Source organism: Cryptomeria japonica, chromosome 5 (assembly GCF_030272615.1).
Source record: "Cryptomeria japonica chromosome 5, Sugi_1.0, whole genome shotgun sequence".
Classification (NCBI taxonomy): Eukaryota; Viridiplantae; Streptophyta; class Pinopsida; order Cupressales; family Cupressaceae; genus Cryptomeria; species Cryptomeria japonica.
The window spans coordinates 507,851,047-507,871,565 of record NC_081409.1 but is presented as its reverse complement, the minus strand read 5'-3'; the positions used below and the strand labels follow the sequence as shown (position 1 = coordinate 507,871,565).

The 20,519-nt window shown below is 39.5% G+C and overlaps 1 protein-coding gene across 1 annotated transcript in view; it reads right to left on the bottom strand.

The window, feature by feature from the left end:
• The window catches only part of LOC131064880 ((S)-ureidoglycine aminohydrolase), a 267,040-nt gene that overhangs the window by 165,891 nt on the left and 80,630 nt on the right, over positions 1–20,519 (bottom strand). Inside the window, exons 3-6 of the mRNA XM_057999204.2 lie at positions 20,163–20,250; positions 19,982–20,058; positions 19,411–19,450; positions 18,855–18,918 (exon numbers count right to left, since the gene is read on the bottom strand). Of these exons, the coding sequence (XP_057855187.1) occupies positions 18,855–18,918; positions 19,411–19,450; positions 19,982–20,058; positions 20,163–20,250 (269 nt within the window). The remainder of the gene's footprint in view (positions 1–18,854; positions 18,919–19,410; positions 19,451–19,981; positions 20,059–20,162; positions 20,251–20,519) is intronic.

Below are 20,519 nucleotides of genomic sequence, written 5' to 3'. Positions count from 1 at the left end.
CAGGATAGCCCCAAGAATTCCCATCTCTACTACAGCAGGATGCTGACCACTATTTAAGGCCAACAACATTGGGTCAGCCGAGGGGCTGACCGGAACTTCTGCCCGTGTGGCACGCAAAGGTGCTTGCGCACTGGTTTGTAGGGGACTAAAAATGACGGTTCTTAATTGTGGCATTGTTTCTAGAAGGTCCTTTACCCTTATAGGTACTTCCATCTGCAGTACTTGCCCAATGATGTTATTTTCAGCTTCCGTACGGGATGATGTACTCGCCACCTCGTTGTCCCGTCGTTTGGCCGTCATCTCACGTTCAATATTGGCCTTTGCCTCCCGTAATCTCTCCTTCTCCGTACGAGGGTTGTGTAATATCCCACTAATTTTTTTTTTGTTTTTTCAGGCCAATAGCAATTCATCCACAACAATTAACCCGTTAAGGTTAGAGTAAATAAGCAAAACAACTGAAAGGGAACCCTTCCACCTTTTGTTCATCGAGAGCCCAGACTGGGAGGGTGAGAGCATACGATGTTCCGGGGATCGTCAACAATAAACAAACTGAAAATTACAATCCATGGGCGGCAAGCCAGCCCCTTCTGCTTATCCAGCAGGATAGAAACTGAACATCTTGGCGGTAAACCAACCAAGGGAAAATTACAAGAAATTGAAGTTCAATCACTCTACCGCATATTTCAGCGGGAGGACATTATATTAAACAATCACTCTACCGCATATTTCAGCGAGAGGACATTATATTAAACAATCACTCTACCGCATATTTCAGCGGGAGGACCAAAGCATTGAACTTATCACTCGACCACTTATTCAGCGGGAGGACTGAAAATTACAAATTGTTGCATATTAGGCGGCAAGCCAGCCTCTTCCACTTATTCAGCGGGATGAGAATTACAAAGATAGAACTGGTTAGTAGTACTACTACCTAACCTTACAATAATAGAAATGATAGAAGGAGAGTAATGCAGATTTCTACAATAAAGATATAAATTTCTGTTACAACCAATCTGCAGGCTGGAAACACAGACCAGCAGTCTAGAGTAATGCCAAAATACTCATAACTCCCTCATTTTACATCCAAATCAGCTCAAACCAGTCCCAAACCCACCGTACATCATATGCAATGGACCAATCAAAACAACACCCCAAAAAGACCCTTATTTAATTTGCACACATCGCAATGCAAGGCAGAAAACCCACGCCTAGCCTAGAGATTTCGATTTAGCATAATAAATTTAAAACTCAAACAAACATGCTATAAACTTACAAAGTTTATTGCCAGTGCTGGGAAGGAAGATAGGAATGATACCCCATAACTGTCAGTCGCTCCAGCAAAGAAGTGTGAGCAAAAATGTGCTTCAGCCACAGGCGAAACCAGCAAGTTCCAGAATCACTTCAACACCAAGATGTCTATGGCAAAACTCTGAGAACGTAGAAGAATACAAGGCACAGCTAGGTACTGTATTTCAAGTACGAAACCGGGTAGCACTAGGGAGACGCACTCCGAAGCCTCAAGTTCTGTCGCCAATCCGGCAGCATAACATTACAGATTTTCAAGATACCAAAATGAGAGCCCAAGTCAATTATTTATAACTTTTTGCCAACCAAATTCAAATTCAAATGCACTCCAAATACGCCCAAACCAAATGCAATTCCATTCATCCACATTTAGCATTGCATTTCATTTCATTTCCTTGCACAAGTTTGCCCTTTTTAATAAATATAAGTGTCATAAAATAAAGTGTAAGGTGGGCGCCCAACTATGACTTCCAAATAAAAAATATAACTAAGGCAATATACTTAGAAAATCGCCCATTTGCCTTGAGTTATAATTTACTTATTAACACCATGACGACCCCCTTGAAGTCATATGCAATTTTCGCCCAAATAGACTTAGGATAAAATTAATATTTTCTCCCTTCCTAAGTCGTCCATCCATAAAATAATCAATTATTAATACCTCATGCCTAAGGTATAATATATATTAAAATGCCTTCTCCTCAAATATTGATTATTGCCAAATTGAGCCCGAGACTGAAGTGCTGGAAATCACCAAAACTGAACTGAGTTGGGGCTCTGAACTGAACTACCAAAAATAGTCATCTGAGCTGAGCTGTAGAATCCCTGCCAAGAATAGCACCAAAAAATGTTGGAAGACCAACTGCTCAAACTGACCTGCCGAAAATAGCCATCTGAACAGGCTAGCTGACATCCTGCTAAAAATAGTACTTACTAAAAATAGCATCTTGCTAAAAAGAGTAAGTGTTTCCAAAGTGATTTTAACCACATTCTGAGCAGCCGTCGCACTTACTAAAAATAGTAAGTCAGGAAAAAGTCACTCGATGCAGATGGATGTCGAACCATCTTGAAGCTCTCTGAAAACCCAGAAGGAATCCAGAATCCAAACTGTCAAACTCCCACATATACGCCCTGAAAACACAAAAGAATCCTCCTATAAAATAGGAAACCCTAATTCTCCTTTCCAAATAGCCTACGAGCCTCCGGAATAGGCCAATGGACCACTGAATGCACATCACTGAGAACGGGACATTACAATCTGCCCTTCCCAAAATTGCTTGTCCTCAAGCAATGCCATCACAACTCCCAAAAATTTTAAACTGATCCGCACCAAAGCAAGTACGATCCCAGGGTCCCATGCCTATCTCAAGAAGAACCCACCATGTCGATGTTGCACCACTCTGATCACATCAAGGAAAACATCACGCTCAAACTGCACTAACCTCCCTTGTAACTCCAAAATGTTACCATTCATGATACTCAAACTAGAAAACCTTGAAGGACTGAAATCAATATCATGTAGCATCTCATGCCCGTAAAGCTCTGAGTAATCAATATCAATAATGCCACTGTCTATCACAAGCCTTGGCAATAGGAAAGAAACCCTACTGAACTCACGATCAAACTCCACAACATATCTTCCCAAGGTGTCAAGCAGAGCCATGACTGTAAATGTGACTTCTCCAAATCTCCCTGCAAGGATGAAAACAATCCTTTGCAAGAGCTCAACAACCTCATCCCCATAACTCCGCATGAATCTACTAGGCCTCAATTGAATTATTCTGATACAACCACAGAGACTTCTGAAATCTCTTATAGTTCCCACTCCAAGCACCTCAGAATGATGAACCATAGAAAGCAAAGGCTTGCTGTCCCCATCATAAGTAGAAGAGAGGGCATAAGAATAACCACTAGTTAAAGCTTGAACACTTCCCATATACAAATACTAATAGCCCCAACTCGCCATACCTCTCATCCGAGACCATAAACCAATTCTGCCAAGAGACTATGAAGTCTGAAAAAGAGTACACCAACAGCCCACCAAGTCTGAAATGATTGTCTTGAGATCCGATTTTAGAAAAATCAGCTTCCAAGAAGATGAACAGTTGCTGCAACATAAGAAATCATCATCCAAAACAACACATATGCTCATATTCAGGGCTGGAAATATCCTTTCTAGTGACTCCAACTCCACATAGAACCATCCTTTGCTCATAATATCTTCCCAATCCACTAGTTGATGAGCAAAAGGAACCATCAAGTGGCCGGTAAAGAACGAAACAACACCATTAAGACTGAAAATTTGTTCCTTATCCCTCCAAAGGTCCTTTCCACATGTAACAAGCTCGATCAGACTAGGTTGACGATCTCGAGCTTGGATTCCCAACTGAAGGTAATTTTCAATACACTGAAAAGAAAACTCAACACATCCCCAAGTACTAGTGAGGACCAAGTGCTTACTTAAGAAATTGGTGTCTTCTCTAGTGAACCCTTGAAGCTTAACCATGAAAGCTTTAACGACATTGGAGTATGGAGCAAATGTTGTCCTCAAATCCAACTTCCAAAATGGACTAGTATGAGCCTTATTATTATTCAACCCAAGAAATGGGTTATCAAGCATGCAATCACCATGTTCTGGTCCTTTCTCCCCTACTTCATGAGTAACAAATCTGAAATCTTCACTAATAGCTGCTGCGATGAAACCTTGGATGACTTCTAAACTGTGTTTAGACAACATCTTGATGCCAAAGATGTTGAAACCATCCATCACAAACAGAGGGTTTTCAAGAACTTGGAAGCCATCCCTTTCTTCTTGCTGACTTCCATCTTGCTGATCCGAATCTGCACATGCAACCTTTGTTTTTCTTGTGAAGTTCTCAAGATCAAACTCCTCTTGAATGCAATCAAGCTCCTCCATTACCTGATTGATCTCCTTCGCCATTTCTCTATTCTCTTTCTCTCTTAAATGTTTGAAATCAGCAAACTGATCTTCTACCTCCATTAGAACCAACTGAGTATTTTCTAACATGTCCTTTGTTGACTCAAGCTCAAGAGTAAGCTCTTCAACTTTCCTCTCTTTTCCTTGGAAATCACTAAGGATCTTGTTTGCTGATTCGATGGCATAATCACGATCTGTGATCAATTGTATGCACTCTGATTTCAATGTCTCCAAAGAGTCTTTGATGAGTTGCAGATTAGGGAGAGCAACTTCATCCTTAACTCCCTTTCGTCTCTCTTCAATTTGAGCCTTCCAATAGAGTTTTTCTATCAAACTATGTGTATGGTCAAACCCAGATAGAACTCGCACCTCATTCTCAAAGGACCTCATGAATTTATCCTTCCACTTGTGAACATTTAATGGTGGTGTAGTAGTCATTGGCTGCAACTGAAAATCAGCACTTTGTTTCTTGTCTTTGCTGCCCACAAAGCTGCTCCAAGACTCCTTTTCTTCACCACCCACTAGCTGCAATTGCTCAATATCATGAAGAGGATCAGATTCTACTAAATCTTCAACTTTTTGCTTACTACCAACTTCATGAATGGGTGAATCAGATTTGCATTTTAAAACCTCTTTAAACTTTCCAGCATCAAAACCCATATGGTCCTCTAACTTTACAACACAATCTTCTTTTTGAGCTTCATCAGGATCAAAGGGAAATTCATCCCACACAGGTTCCTTGTCATTGTTGGGTGCCCTCATACCCGGATCCCAAGTGCTAAAGGGCTGATTACTGTGTTTAGTTAAAAAGTGCTCACCATAGCTCCACGTATCATCCAACTTAGATCTTGAAAATTCTCTTAACTTCCACACATTGCTATTCTCACCAAGAGCAATGCTAGAACCAAGTAATGTTCCATCTTTCCACTCAAACAGTGCATTGTCATATGTTTTCACTTTACCCATCTCAAACAATGGGTTATCAACAATCTGAAAAGTATTTCCTTTTTCCAACTTAGACCAACAATCCTGCTGTCCTAAATCTGAAAATTCCAATTTAGGACATTGCTCAAAGACTTTCAGAATTTGGTCAAGCTCATTCTTCAAACTATGAGTCTCAACACCATTGTTCTGAAATGTAATTTCTGATTGGTCCTCTAAATCTGCCCCTTGAATGTCATCATTTTGGCATATTTTAAACTCACAAAATAGGACAGCCTCTTGTTCATTAGGAACTTCATCATTAGCTGCAATATTTTCAGCTTCATAACATGAATCTCCATCCAACAATCTGTTAACCTTTTCCCCTTGTTCAACATCTTCAATTTTCATCTGCTCTTCCTCTAGAAGCACATGAGTGCATTCAACACTGTCTCTAGCTCCATAAGGAACATTAAGAGATTCATCATGCACAACCTCAAATATTGTTTTTTCTTCTTCTTGAATGACAACCTCATCAATGGTAGGTGCATGCATCAACAAAGAGTCTTCATGAAGCACTGTCTCAAAGTTAGGTGTCAAAACACCCACTCCATCATTTGTCTTTTCATTAAAAATATTGTTTTCAGACTCTTCCTTATGTGTGGAATTTGCAAGAACCTTTACAAACCCCATTTTAATATCTGGATCCTTCATCAAATTAATCAATCCTTGCATTAACTCACAAATAGACTTATCTATAGTAGACATTCTTCCAAACTCTGGTATGCAACCAACAAACCACAACCCAATAGGATGGAAGGAAGAATTTATGATCTGATGAACCGAACACACAGGCTGGCAGGAAAACCAGCTCTGATACCACTGTAATATCCCACTAATTTTGTTTTTGTTTTTTCAGGCCAATAGCAATTCATCCACAACAATTAACCCGTTAAGGTTAGAGTAAATAAGCAAAACAACTGAAAGGGAACCCTTCCACCTTTTGTTCACCAAGAGCCCAGACTGGGAGGGTGAGAGCATACGGTGTTCTGAGGATCGTCAACATCAATAAACAAACTGAAAATTACAATGCATGGGCGGCAAGCCAGCCCCTTCTGCTTATCCAGCAGGATAGAAATTGAACATCTTGGCGGTAAACCGACCAAGGGAAAATTACAAGAAATTGAAGTTCAATCACTCTACCGCGTATTTCAGCGGGAGGACATTATATTAAACAATCACTCTACCACATATTTCAGCGGGAGGACCAAAGCATTGAACTTATCACTCGACCACTTAATCAGCGAGAGGATTGAAAATTACAAATTGTTGCATATTAGGCGGCAAGCCAGCCTCTTCCACTTATTCAGCGGGATGAGAATTACAAAGATAGAACTGGTTAGTAGTACTACTACCTAACCTTACAATAATAGAAATGATAGAAGGAGAGTAATGCAGATTTCTACAATAAAGATATAAATTTCTGTTACAACCAATCTGCAGGCTAGAAACACAGACCAGCAGTCTAGAGAAATGCCAAAATACTCATAACTCCCTCATTTTACATCCAAATCAGCTCAAACCAGTCCCAAACCCACCGTACATCATATGCAATGGTAACCAATCAAAACAACACCCCAAAAAGACCCTTATTTAATTTGAACACATCCCAATGCAAGGCAGAAAACCCACGCCTAGCCTAGAGATTTCGATTTAGCATAATAAATTTAAAACTCAAACAAACATGCTATAAACTTACAAAGTTTATTGCCAGTGCCGGGAAGGAAGATAGGAATGATACCCATAACTGTCAGTCACTCCAGCAGAGAGGTGTGAGCAAAAATGTGCTTCAGCCACAGGCGAAACCAGCAAGTTCCAGAATCACTTCAACACCAAGATGTCTATGGCAAAACTCTGAGAATGTAGAAGAATACAAGGCACAGCTAGGTACTGTATTTCAAGTACGAAACCGGGTAGCACTAGGGAGACGCACTCCGAAGCCTCAAGTTCTGTCGCCAATCCGGCAGCATAACATTACAGATTTTCAAGATACCAAAATGAGAGCCCAAGTCACTTATTTATAACTTTTTGCCAACCAAATTCAAATTCAAATGCACTCCAAATACGCCCAAACCAAATGCAATTCCATTCATCCACATTTAGCATTGCATTTCATTTCATTTCCTTGCACAAGTTCGCCCTTTTTAATAAATATAAGTGTCATAAAATAAAGTGTAAAGTGGGCGCCCAACTATGACTTCCAAATAAAAAATATAACTAAGGCAATATACTTAGAAAATCGCCCATTTGCCTTGAGTTATAATTTACTTATTAACACCATGACGACCCCCTTGAAGTCATATGCAATTTTCGCCCAAATAGACTTAGGATAAAACTAATATTTTCCCCCTTCCTAAGTCGTCCATCCATAAAATAATCAATTATTAATACCTCATGCCTAAGGTATAATATATATTAAAATGCCTTCTCCTCAAATATTGATTATTGCCAAATTGAGCCGGAGACTGAAGTGCTGGAAATCACCAAAACTGAACTGAGTTGGGGCTCTGAACTGAACTGCCAAAAATAGTCATCTGAGCTGAGCTGTAGAATTCCTGTCAAGAATAGCACAAAAAAATGTTGGAAGACCAACTGCTCAAACTGACCTGCCGAAAATAGCCATCTAAACAAGCCAGCTAACATCCTGCTAAAAATAGAACTGCTAAAAATAGTACTTACTAAAAATAGCATCCTGCTAAAAATAGTAAGTGTTTCCAAAGTGATTTTAACCACATTCTGAGCAGCCGTCGCACTTACTAAAAATAGTAAGTCAGGAAAAAGTCACTCGATGCAGATGGATGTCAAACCATCTTGAAGCTCTCTGAAAACCCAGAAGGAATCCAGAATCCAAACTGTCAAACTCCCACATATACGCCCTGAAAACACAAAAGAATCCTCCTATAAAATAGGAAACCCTAATTCTCCTTTCCAAATAGCCTACGAGCCTCCGGAATAGGCCAATGCACCACTGAATGCACATCACTGAGAAGGGGACATTACAGGTTGGGATAAGTGGCCTTTTTCGTCTGGGCGCGGGTGATCGCCAGTACTTCTTTCTCACCAGTCTTCTCATCCTTCTCAATGTTGAGGAGATTAACCCCTGCCTTTGGGCAATTTGCGTCCTCATGGTCGTCTGGCCCACACCATCGGCAGAGGTGCTGAGAGGTGGCTTCCTTCGTGCAATCACGAGTGAAGTGCCCCCACTGATTAGAGGCCCTACATTGGATCATTGGCCGACCCTTGGCGTCATACTGGATACGGCTTCCGTTATTATTATTGTTGTTATTCCTTCCGTCGTCACGTCTGTTGTCCCAGTAACCTCCAGATGATGTCGTCGTGTTGGTTTCTTGGGCCGTACCCGCTGGTGCGGATGTTGTGGCCTGCTCCGTGAACAACACTTGGCTCATTTGCATACTTCGAGTTTTCATGTTGTATGGGCACTCCTTGGTGGAGTGTCCCATCACTTGGCAAATCTCGTAGAATGCTTTCTTCAGGCAAGTACCCTTTGTATGCCCCTCCTCTTTGCACTCAGTGCACCATATGTCCCCTTCGGTCCGACCAGTGCTTCTCATTGTTTTGAACTCCCTCCTCATTCGCTCCATGCCTTTCTGGAGCACTTGCTAGCCTCGTCGTCGCTGCTGCTTTCCTGTGAAGAGTCATCCTTCTCGGACGAGCTATCCTTCTTTTTTTTCTTCGATGTCTTGGTCTCGCTCTCGAGATCCATCGCTCTATTGTATGCATCTTCGTATGATGTCGGTGGAACAATTTTCATCTTCTTTCGGAGGGAGTGTTTCAGTCCCTCCACGAACCATCTCTTTTTCAACCCATCCGCTAGTTGACTCTCCATTTTCCCCAATAGTTCCTTCAGCCGCCGACTATAGGCTCGGACAGTCTCGTTCTTGTCCTACTTTGTTCCATAGATTTCGGCGACTATTTCGTTGTCATCTCTCAAGAGGCGGAACTCTATCCCAAACTCCTTCAGGTCGGGCCATGTGCCGACTTTGGCCTTATCCATATCTAAGTACCAGTCTATGGCCACTCCCCTCAAGGTTGTTGGGAATTGTGTTACCCATTCGTCTTGATCGGTAACACCGTTTGCTGACCATATGGTTTCGCACATTCGACAATGGCGGACGAGATCTTCCTTCCCGTCGTCATTAAACTTCGGTAGTTTCTGTTTACTTGCCATCGATGGGGGTCGTCTCCCCTGAGGTGGCTGTGGCTATGTCTGAGCCCCTGCACCGCTCCCTCTGGCGCTTGTGGTGTGTCCTGTGTGGGTGATTGGGGGTACGGTGTTTTGCCTGCCGTGTGTAGCACCTACAGCCGTACGGTTGTCTTCCCCTTCATTCTCACCCGCGCCCACTCTTGGCTCCCTTTGGTGATCCTCACTCCGTGGTGTAAGGGATAAGTTTCTAAACTGATCCCGAGTCTCCTCGACTAGATTCCACCGTAACGTTGTTTCCTCCAGAAACTTTTCGTGGCTCCACACCCTATGGTGTTCTGGCGACGCGTAGAAATTTCCGTCGGCTTCTACACCCTTCGTGACACCTCCTTGGTTCCCCTCAGGCCACCCTTCAACAAGTCGTCCTTTGGCAAGTTGCCTCAACCTCCGTCTACGTTCTACTTATTGTTCCAGAATCAAGGCCCTCTGCACGGCCTCCCACTCGTCCGTTTCTGCTTTCTTATTTCTATCTTTATTTAATATATTGGGCATAAATCACTTCCGTACATAGCAAGCACACACCATGTACACACAAAAAAAAAAACTTTTATTATTTTTCCTTTCGGCCACAATTTATCTCAACATTGTGTCAGGATTATTACAGGGTTCAATTTCCCCTTCGCCTCTTGCCATCACGCTCTACGTCCCGTGACGACTATTCCGTTTGCGCGTCGTCGGCCTCTGGGTTAATCTCACCGACGGGTAGGCCCATCGTGTCCGTACGCCATCCGTGTCTTCCGTTCCCGAGTATGTCTAGGCAGCAGCGCCAAATGTTTGCCCTCTCGGGTGAATAACTTAAAGCATAAAGCGCGTAATGCAGAATAATAACGCCATAGATATCAGACAAGTATAAGAGATGTTATTCCATTCATAGTCGTTGTTCTTCACAAGTTACATTCGGAAGTATATAAAGATACCGAGGGGGTGCGAGCGCCAACCGTCGCACCGCAACTGCCACCCCTCAGTTGCCAACTAACCAAGACCATTACAACTTAATTAACTAGTTTTATTTTCATGTACAATATTGCCGCCAACAAGAACCCCTCAGGCGAAGGATATGATGCAGCGGAGTCAAGACATTTTGACGCCTTTGAGGGATAATCTCGAGCATGCACAAAATCAACAGAAGTTGTATGTTGATCAGTAGCGGATTGAGAACACCTTTGAGGTGGGTGACATGGTTTACTTGAGGCTCCAACCTTACAAGCAATCTACTCTCAAGAAGAGTGGCGTTGAGAAATCGAAGCCACATTTCTACGGGCCTTACAGAGTCATCCGGAGAGTTGGGGAAGTGGCATATGAGTTGGAAATTCTGGGGAGCAGCAAGTTTCATAATGTATTTCATGTATCTTGCCTTAAGAAGACTCTTGGACATAATGTTGTAGCTTCAGCAGAGTTGCCTCCACTTGATGAGGAGGGAGAGTTGGTTTTGATTCCTGAAGCTATCATTGAATTCAGGGAGCGTTCTTTGAAAAAAAGGGTGATCAAGGAGTACTTGATCAAATGGAAGAACCTACCTATTGAGGATGCTACTTGGGAGAGTGAGGAGATTATGCAACATCCAGGCTTGCGATTGCTTGAGGGCAAGCAATCTTGGGGAGGGTGGACCGTAATGTCCCCTCCTCAATAAGGAGTAATCAGAGGTCCAATGGCCTATTCCGAAGACCCGTAGGCTATTTGGAATTAGTAATTAGGGTTTCCTATTTTCTAGGAGGATTCTTCGCAATTTTTGAGGGATGTTCTGATTGGAGTTTGGCAGAATGAACCAAAGTTTCCTTCTGGGTTTTCTGTAAGTTTCGCAGTGGTATGACATGCAATCAGTTCAGGGGAGTTTGCAAAACTTACTATTTTCAATAAGTTCATGGCAATTGTCTTGATTACTGGGTTTTTCTGGGTTTCTCGAGTTGAACTACAGGGTTCGAAGAACAGCCTTTTTGGTATGTTTCCTGGACTTACTATTTTTAGTAAGTACTACATCTCATAGTAGCAAAAATCGTTTAGGGAAAAAATCAGCAAACCAAAAGTATAAGATTTTTAAAAAATCGGCAAAAAAATCGGATTTAAAGAAAACATTAAAAATTGTAGAAAAAGAGAAACTATTTTTTAAAATAATTTCAGGGCATTTCCATAGCATAGAGATGTAAAGAGCAAATAAAATAGAGTTTAACCTATGAATTGTAGAAAATAGTTTTTTGTTGTTTATATTCATATTACTGATTACATAGGCAAATAACTAGTTAACTTTTTAAGAGGGCAGTCACCAAATACACCAAATAGTTGTCTAAGTATTAACTAAGTCTATGAAGTAACTGAGATCAAAACTTAACTGACAAATAGTAAAAGTAAAAGTCATTTTGAAGTGATCCAAGAATTTTATTGTGATTGAGGCAAGGAGTTTTGTAGGGTTAATTCAATATTTTAGAAAGCTTATCAAATCATATTCCACAATTACAATACTTTTTATGATAGTAACAAAAATCGTTCGGGGAAAAAATCGGCAAACCAAAAGTATAAGATTTTTTGAAAAAATGGGTAAGAAATTGGATTTTAAAAAATCGTAAAAATTTGTAGAAAAATAGACACAAACTAACTTTATTTTTTATACTTAAGGGTATTTCCATAGCATAGAGATATAGAGAGTAAATAAAATACAGTTTAACCTATGAATTGTAGAAAATAGATTTTGTTGTTTATATTCATGTTGCTGAATACATAGGCAAATATTCATTTAACTTTTTAAAAGGGCAGTCATCAAATACAGCAAATAGTTGTCCAAGTCTGAGAACAAAAATTAGCTAAGTCTATGAAGTAGTTAAGATCAAAATTTATCAGATTGAGATCCAACTATTGTTAGGAATTTAGTAAAAGTGGAATTTAGTAAAAGTGGAAGCCATTTTGAAGTGATCCAAGACTTTCATTGTGATTGAGGCAAGGAGTTTTCTATGGGTACTTCAATATTTGAGAAAGCTTATCAAATCATATTCCATAGTTGCAATGCTTTATATTCCCTGATGGCAATTGGTAAGTCTTTTATATGTGGTAGAATTCAACAAAAGGCATTTGTTTAGCTGAAGTAAAAGATTAGCAAGCCACTGGTTTTGGCAATACCTAGCTTGCAACTACTATTTTAGGTAGAGACAAATTTTAATGATTGTGTTGGAGGCTCTTTTATTACAACTATGTAAGCTTGTTTGTTGTCATTCAGATTTATTTCATGGAGCACTTTAGATATATTGCTCACATAAAGAATTGTATGTCTTTATTTGAGCAAAAATTAACTATATCAATTATAAATTATAAATCATATATCTATATCTACATATATGAAATATGACTTTGAACGTTTAGTGTTGTGGTAGAAAAACTCCATTGGTGAGGTAGCCACCAAGGTTCAAACCCCTACTAGGCCATTGAGCTCGTCGGCTTTCTACCTTTGTTGGGTTGTTGAGCTTGTGGGTTTGAACAAGTGTGGGAAACGATGAACCCCCCAAAAATGGACAAAATAACAAACTTTTTCAACGTTGATTCCACATTGACTCTGATTTTGTCTCAGACCAACCCTATTTCTAAGCAATTCAGTAATTTCATGCGTTTTCTACGGTTTTGCAAGTTTTTACAATGATTTTTTTTCACTTTTTTGCCATTTTGGGGGTTTTTAATATTATTTTAACATGATTTATATGCAAAAAATCTATGAAAATTGGGTCAACACTTGGTTAACGATTTTTTCATGAATCGGGATTTTTTGGGGGAATAAATCGGCTAGCTACAGGATTCACAATTAATCGGGTATAATCGCAATTTTTTGCAGACAATTGCTTCATTGCAGTATATCTAACAGTTCTATTTTTTGACAAGTTCAATTGTTCAAGTCAGTTGACTCAGTCTCAGCTCTTTTTGGCAGTAATCAGCTTTTGGAAGGGGAAAAGTATTTTTTAATTAAATACTTTATTTATTCTGGCCTAGGCGTAATTGGTGTTCTGACTTAAGGGGTCGACATGGTATTTTAATGAAAAAAAATATAACTTAACTGTAGGGGGTGATTTTATGCCTGAGTTATATTATTTCCCTAAGTCATCTTTGAGCACCATTTTTACACTTTATGTTATAAAAATTATTTATTCAAAATGGCGACTTTGTGGTGACATTTGCTTTGGGCGAACTTTGCCTAGGAATGTGAAATGAAATGAAATGAATTCGAGTGCCATGTAGGGGTTTTGAATTTGAATTTGGTTTGGCAAAAGTTATAAATAAGAGACTTGGGCTCTCATTTGCAGTATCTTGAACATTTTTATAACGAAGTGCTGCCGAATTTGTGCCAGACTATTGCGCCGAACTTGAGTGCTTCCTAGCTTGTACCACTTCCGTGCTTGTCAGATAGTACCTAACTGTGGGAGAGCCTATTTTTCATCCAGAGGAATAGAATGAGTTTCATTGTGATGGGCTTTGTGGTGGTGTTTTCAGTTTTCTAAGTGAAGGTGTGTTGCTGGTAGTGAAGTGGCTGAAGCAGTGTTTCGAATATACCTCCTTGCTTGTTGATCATTTCATTCTAGGTATTGGCTCTGTTGTTTTCTACCACTATGGCGATGAGGTCCACCAATTTGCAGCTACAAGTTCATTGATTTGAATTTTATGTTGCAAATCAAACTTTTCAGCTGGGGCGCCATTTTCCAATGATGCCTTGGGATGTGTGCTGCTGTTTTCTGGACTTGAAGGTGCAAGTTTGAGGTTCTAAAATGTTCGCTTAAGTCATTCAGTTCATTTGCTTTTGATTTGGTGAGATTCCGAGTAGATTTGAATTAGTTATGAGCATTTTGGTGTTTTTGGTAGTGGTTGGTCTGCGTGTTATACATTTTCAGAATTAAGAACAGCAATTGTTGCTTAATGTTTGAGTTGGTTTTAGAGGTAGCTTTCACTGTGATTACATTGTTCTCTCATTCTAATCATTTCTCTCTATATTGTAAGGTTGAATAGTAGTACTATCAACCACTTCTAGACTGTAAAGCATACCCGCTGAAAAGTGGAAGAGGTTGGCTTGCCGTCTACATTTGATATTTGTAATTATATTCTCCCGCTGCATAAGCGTTAGAGTGATATTTTGTTCGTAAAGGTCCTCCCGCTGCATAAGCAGTTTAGTTGAGTTTTGTTGTTAGTGTTCAGTCCTGTTGTGCGAATCGCACACCCATCCCCGTCTTGGACAGGGACCCCCTGATTTTGTGCCTTCTGTCTTTGTGGAAGACGAAGGAGATATGAGGGATCAAGTTGGTGAGTGATGGAGTCTGGAATGTCATCTTGATCTCAAAATGCCCTGAAATTTGGCTAAGTCTGGAATTTCCTGATCCTGAAATTTGGCTAACTCTGAAAAACTGAGGAATCCTCCAAAAACTAGAATTTGCAATATAACTCCTGGAGGGCCGAAACCACTCTCAAACATCCTGAAAGTATATATGGAATATAACTTAGAGTATAAGAAATGTTTCTTATACTTAAATGTTATATTCCATGAAATGATCCTCCGGGGAGATCTTGACAAACTTGCCCAAGTGCCCAAGCTCGCGCTTCTTGAAGAAAACGTTTAAAAACGCTTGGAATGCCCAATTTCGGACCATGGGGCTAAAATGTGAAAAAGTTCAAAAGTTGCGAAAACGCCCCAGAGGTCCGAATTTCACTTAAAACACCAATTTCAGACCCCTGGGCCAAAAAGTGAAAAGGTTGACAAAACTGGCTGGAGGTCCGAAAAAGTGAAATGTTGCAAAAGTGCCTTCAGGTCCGAATTTCACTTAAAACACCAATTTCGGACCCTAGGGCCGAAATTCGAAGTTTCTTCTAAATTTGCAAAACGCGTTTATAGGTCCGAAATTCTTCTAAAAATTGCGAAATATGCCTTATGGTCCGAAATCTGGGTAAATTCGCCAAAAGGCGTTTAACGTCCGAAAATTCCAAAGTTGGCGAAAATCGTGAAAGCCCCGAAAATCGCTTAAGGTTCTTATTTTCGGACCACGGGGCGAAATCGAAAAAAAGGTATAAAGGTGCGAAATCTTGCAAAGCTCCTCCAGGTCCGAAGTTCGCCTTAGACACCCATTTTCGGACCCCAGCCCCGAAATTTTAAAACCCATAAAACTTGCCAAAAGGTGGTTTAGGTCCAAAAATATTCCCAGTTCGCCCAAAACATGAAAACCTCCGAATTTTCAAAAACACCTTCAAACCTCCGAAATTTGCAAACGCGTTTATAGATCTGAAGTTTTACAAAGGGCATTTAGGTCCAAAATTTCTACAGGTTATAAAAAAACGCTGGGAGCTCCGAAGTTTGTTTAAGTTCGCAAAATATGCTAAAAAACGTTGAAAGCTCTAGAAGGTTAAAATCGCGAAAAATACCTTTGGGCACCAAAACGTTAAAACCTCCAAAAAATCTGAACTTCACTTTAAGATTCGCAAAAACGTTGAATGGTCTGAAATTCTGGGCAAGTTGTAAAGCGCCTTATGGCCCAAAGTTTTCTTTTAAATTCCAAAAAACGCCAGAAGGTCCGAAAATGCTTAAAAGGTTTGTAAGAAACCCCAAGAGCTCCGAATTTTGCCCAAAACATCAATTTCGGACCATGGGGCCGAAATTTAATATTTGGAAGAGTTGCAAAAATCCCCAAATGGTCCGAAATTTCACTTAAAATGCCAATTTCGGACCCTGGGGGGCTAAATTGGAGGATATGATGAAATTACAAAAACGTCTAAGTTCTCCGAAATTTACCAGAAAAGGCATGAGAGTTAGAGTTTTAAAATTTGCAGAAGCTCTTCAAACCTCCAGAGTCGCGCTATAAGAAGATTTCAAAACGCCCAAGACTCCAAAGGTAAAATCACGCAGAAGTAAATCGACCAAGGATCAGATTTCACATTCGAACAGAAAGGAGAAGCATTTTCAAGATACATCTCACAAAAAGCTTCTCAAGCCAGACGTCGTAATTAAATTTAATGTTTGTTAAATTAAATTATTTAATTTTTCAAATTGATTTAATGAAGTGAAATTGGTTGATTGATCGCAGGACGTCATCGAAGAACCAGGAAAAAAACCTCAAACGCAAATCAAGGAAGGATCGCAATCCAAAGCCAGGCGCTGAAGATTGGAAAAGAAAAGATGCAGGAGCGCGAGAGCAACCAAACATTGGGAACCGTGCCGCTGAACAAAGATGAAGTCCACCATCGGGACCAAAGACCAAAGAACACTCTGAATGCTGCAAGTTTATGCATTATCAAGAAAGTGCACAGCTAGATTTAATTCAAGGAATTCAATTCCTAAAAAGATGAAATTGCTTTATTGTAAACTGCCTATGAATCCCGTGCAAGATATTTTTGTGGATAACTATTCCCAACCACCAAGAAGATTGGATAGACTAAAATTAATGCGAAAACAATTGTAGGTGGTTGAAATTGTGGTTGGTTGGATAACTGAGAATTGATTAGGCATGGGTTAAAGCTGCCAGCTTCTGGAAGACAGATCAGGACCCTTGGATGCAGTCCATCCTGGCCTCTGATTCAAAATTGTAATATCTATAAAACGCAGAGGCCTTTCTTTTGTAAAGGGTTAGATGGTTAGATAATTAGATTTTAGAGTTAGAATAGGTTAGATCTTAGCAGTAGCATAGAGATGCTGCAGAAATTGTTGTAATAGGCAGTTGAGATCAATATATAAACATTGATTTGGTGTTTATTGTCTTGTTTTCATCCTGTTTGCATGGTTTCTTTCAGCATTTTAGATAGATCTTTATGTTTTGGGTGTGCAGGTATTTGATAGATTCAGGCTCATACCACTAAGGATATACTGATTGTGTATCCTTTTGTGTGGTTAACTTGAGCCTTTAATTGTGCTTAGTTCAATTGCAAGTGTCCGTCTGAGCTGCGCCAGAATTGGGTGCTTAGCCGTGCGTCTCCAGTCTGAAAATCTTCCAAGTCCCTTTGAAGATTGCACCGTTCCTGCAAGGTTGTGAGCCATTCTGGCCAAGCAAGAATTGGTTATGTTGAATCCGTCTACTCGCATACCCGTGTTGTTAGTTTTAGATCTCCTAACCCTTTCCTTTTGCTCTTTATTGCGTAATTCGAGAATCAAAGCAGACTAGCTTGTTGCAAATCGTAAGTCCCCTTGTGTTTCCAGCAAAAACACATCAAGCCACTGAGAGGTCCCGCAATCAAGACCTGACAAAAGAAACCTTGAGGTAGTCTCCTTTGATCAAACTTAGAAAACAGCATTAGAGACTTCCTTATCTCAAGAGAGAGTAGGATAATCAGTCGGCTATTCTATTTTGTGTTGGCCATATGGAGTTTGCAGCAGTGCGATTTCAGACACGTCAACAAGTCCTCCCACTGAAATATTGTGGTAGAGTGATTCGTGTTTGGTTTTGTCATTGTTCTCCTTGGCTGGTTTACTGCCAAGCTTTCTAGTTTTCAATTCCCGCTAGAAAGTGGAAGGGGCTGGCTTGCCACCCATTATTGTAATCGGTATTTGCCAATAGTTTACATCTAACGATCTCCTGCTACCGTATGCTCTCACCCTCCCAGCTTGGGCTCTCGGTGATCAAAAGGTGTAGGGTTCCTTTCAGCTGGTTTAGTTTTCTTTCTCTAACCCTAATGGGTGTGGTTGTGTTTGTAATCTTGTTGAAAAATCAAAAAAAAATTGTTGGGGATATTACAACCTAGTGGCATGATTTCACACATAGAAGGTCGAGTTCACATCACAAAATCAACCTAGATTGATTCCATCTCCCAATTTCAAAACTTAAGGAAAAATAATTTAGTCTCATCGATCAAAGTGTCACAGATATCTGATATCAAAGTATCATAGTGGATCAAAGTGACAATTTACAATCTAACACCATCAACCCACACATAAAGCTAAGTGATCCTAATCCATCTTTGTTATTTCAAAAACTATGCTTGTCTATTTTCAATTTACTGTCTCAGCTCAAAGAGTCCTAGGCTAGATCTAATTATTGCTTAATTTATTTCTTTGCCTTACGTCCTCGTTAGAAGAAATCTTTATTTTCCTTTTAAGTAATATAAACAACTCAATACAAAAGTTCAAGTTGTAATTCAAAATTTGTCTGTTTTCTCTATCCATTTTTTTTTAAAATGGCATAATTCAAAAAACAAGGATACATAAATATACCATAATTTACATTCTACCCCAAAAAATTTAACAAAATACAACATCATATATCTATGTATGCCTTATAGATGATATTAACTTAAATTATTTAAAATTAAAAAATTAAGGTATCTTCGAGTTCACAAACCACGAATCCATTTATGCCTCTGCATAGAAGTGTTACAAATGGTTAGCACAGAAAACACCAGAAAAGAAATCATGATACAATAACATGGTAAATTCAACAAAGGAGGAATAAACAAAGGAAGAGCACTCACAGGTAGTTTAATAACATCTGCACCTGTCGAAAGGACTACTTCACCCTCAATTACAAATAGAAACCTGATAACAGTAGTGTGTGATAATCAATCTATTATTTGATGAAGGAATGCAGATTTAAAGATTTTTTCAAACTGTGGGCACAGTTTGTTTCCAAAAACATTCAACACACAACAGAAAGAGGAAAGCGATGAAATCATTGGGGGATGAATAGAATTTAAAAGGGTTTAAACTCAAGTATAAGAGGGAAATAGGAGAAGGTGAAATACTCCAGAAGATGAAGGGTAAGTCCTAAAAAGAAGAGGACAGTTACAATAGTGAAGAGGCTATGAGAGGCCTGCCACAATTAGATGAGGAAAAATTATATCAAAGAAAGTGGCTCGCATGCCTAAAGCTTTCAGCCATTTCTGGCATCCAGAAATAACCCTAGCTGTAAAAATGCTGTCCTCACAGACCCACACCTTTCCTGTCAACTTTTGTATTTAGATTTAGACAATAGAAATCTAGAATCACCAATCAAGTGCATTTATCAAAAAATGGAGCCATGAATTTTACCTTTCAATATCTTGCTGTGGAAGGACCGAGGTTGCATTCTCTGTTGATAAAGAGTGAAGTGAGAGTTCTCTTTATACATCAAAATAAAACATGAACAAAGAAAGAGATTCCATAGTCATTAGAAGGATTGCAAGCCTGCCTAAGAAGATAACCAAAAAATATTTGATAGCAAGTGGGATAAGAAAGGCAAAAAGTTAGGTCCATCCGATTCCAACATGAAAAATTCAGAATAAGTTGATTCCAACTTTCCAAGCATATGCAAGTAAAGCAATGTACTCAAGTTAGGAGAGCAACGCTGGCATTTTGCAGTCACATTAGCTCAGGCCACAATCTTTTCATATTCAATAGCATGTTAAAAGTAAACTATAGCTATATAACAATACTGAATTTACATAAAACTATTTTAGAATGTTCAAGAAAGATTAAAAAATCAAAACCATCTTGGGCGTAGTTTCCCTATTTTTAGCATGCATTAAAGATGATCTGCTGTATCTGTGGAACCTAGTTTTGTACTCTGCACATGAGATAAGCATTGGGAGCATCCTGAATTGAAGGATGAATTATTTCTCACCTTCCATATGTGCAAGGTACATGACAAAATGAGAGCCCATAGCTGGAGTAATCAGATATGCTCCAGAAGTATTAATCCTGCAGGGCCATGGAAAACACAAACAATGAGGTAATATTTAACACATTCAACCTCAGTGAAGCTTTAACCAGTTACACTATTAGAAAATCATCATTATGAGTACCAATCAGGGAGGGCACTGAAAACTTGGCTCTCAGGTGTGATTAGAGCATAATTCCTCTCATACACACTTCGTGTAAAACCAGGTAAATCTGCAAAAAACAGAGAATGAGAAACTTTCTTCTGCATAATATAAACTTAGATTTATAACTAGATAAAGGAATTTTCTCCTGCATAATATAAACTTTGTTTTTAACTTCTAATACTATTTGAAATTTTGAAGTGGACTAAAACATGTTCTGTGAATGCAACCAAAGGTCACATCCACCAATATACATTATTAACTAAATTACACAAGTCAACAATTCCCACGAGATAATTCATGCAGCCTGTTATAATGAATTCTTCTTAGAAGGGATAA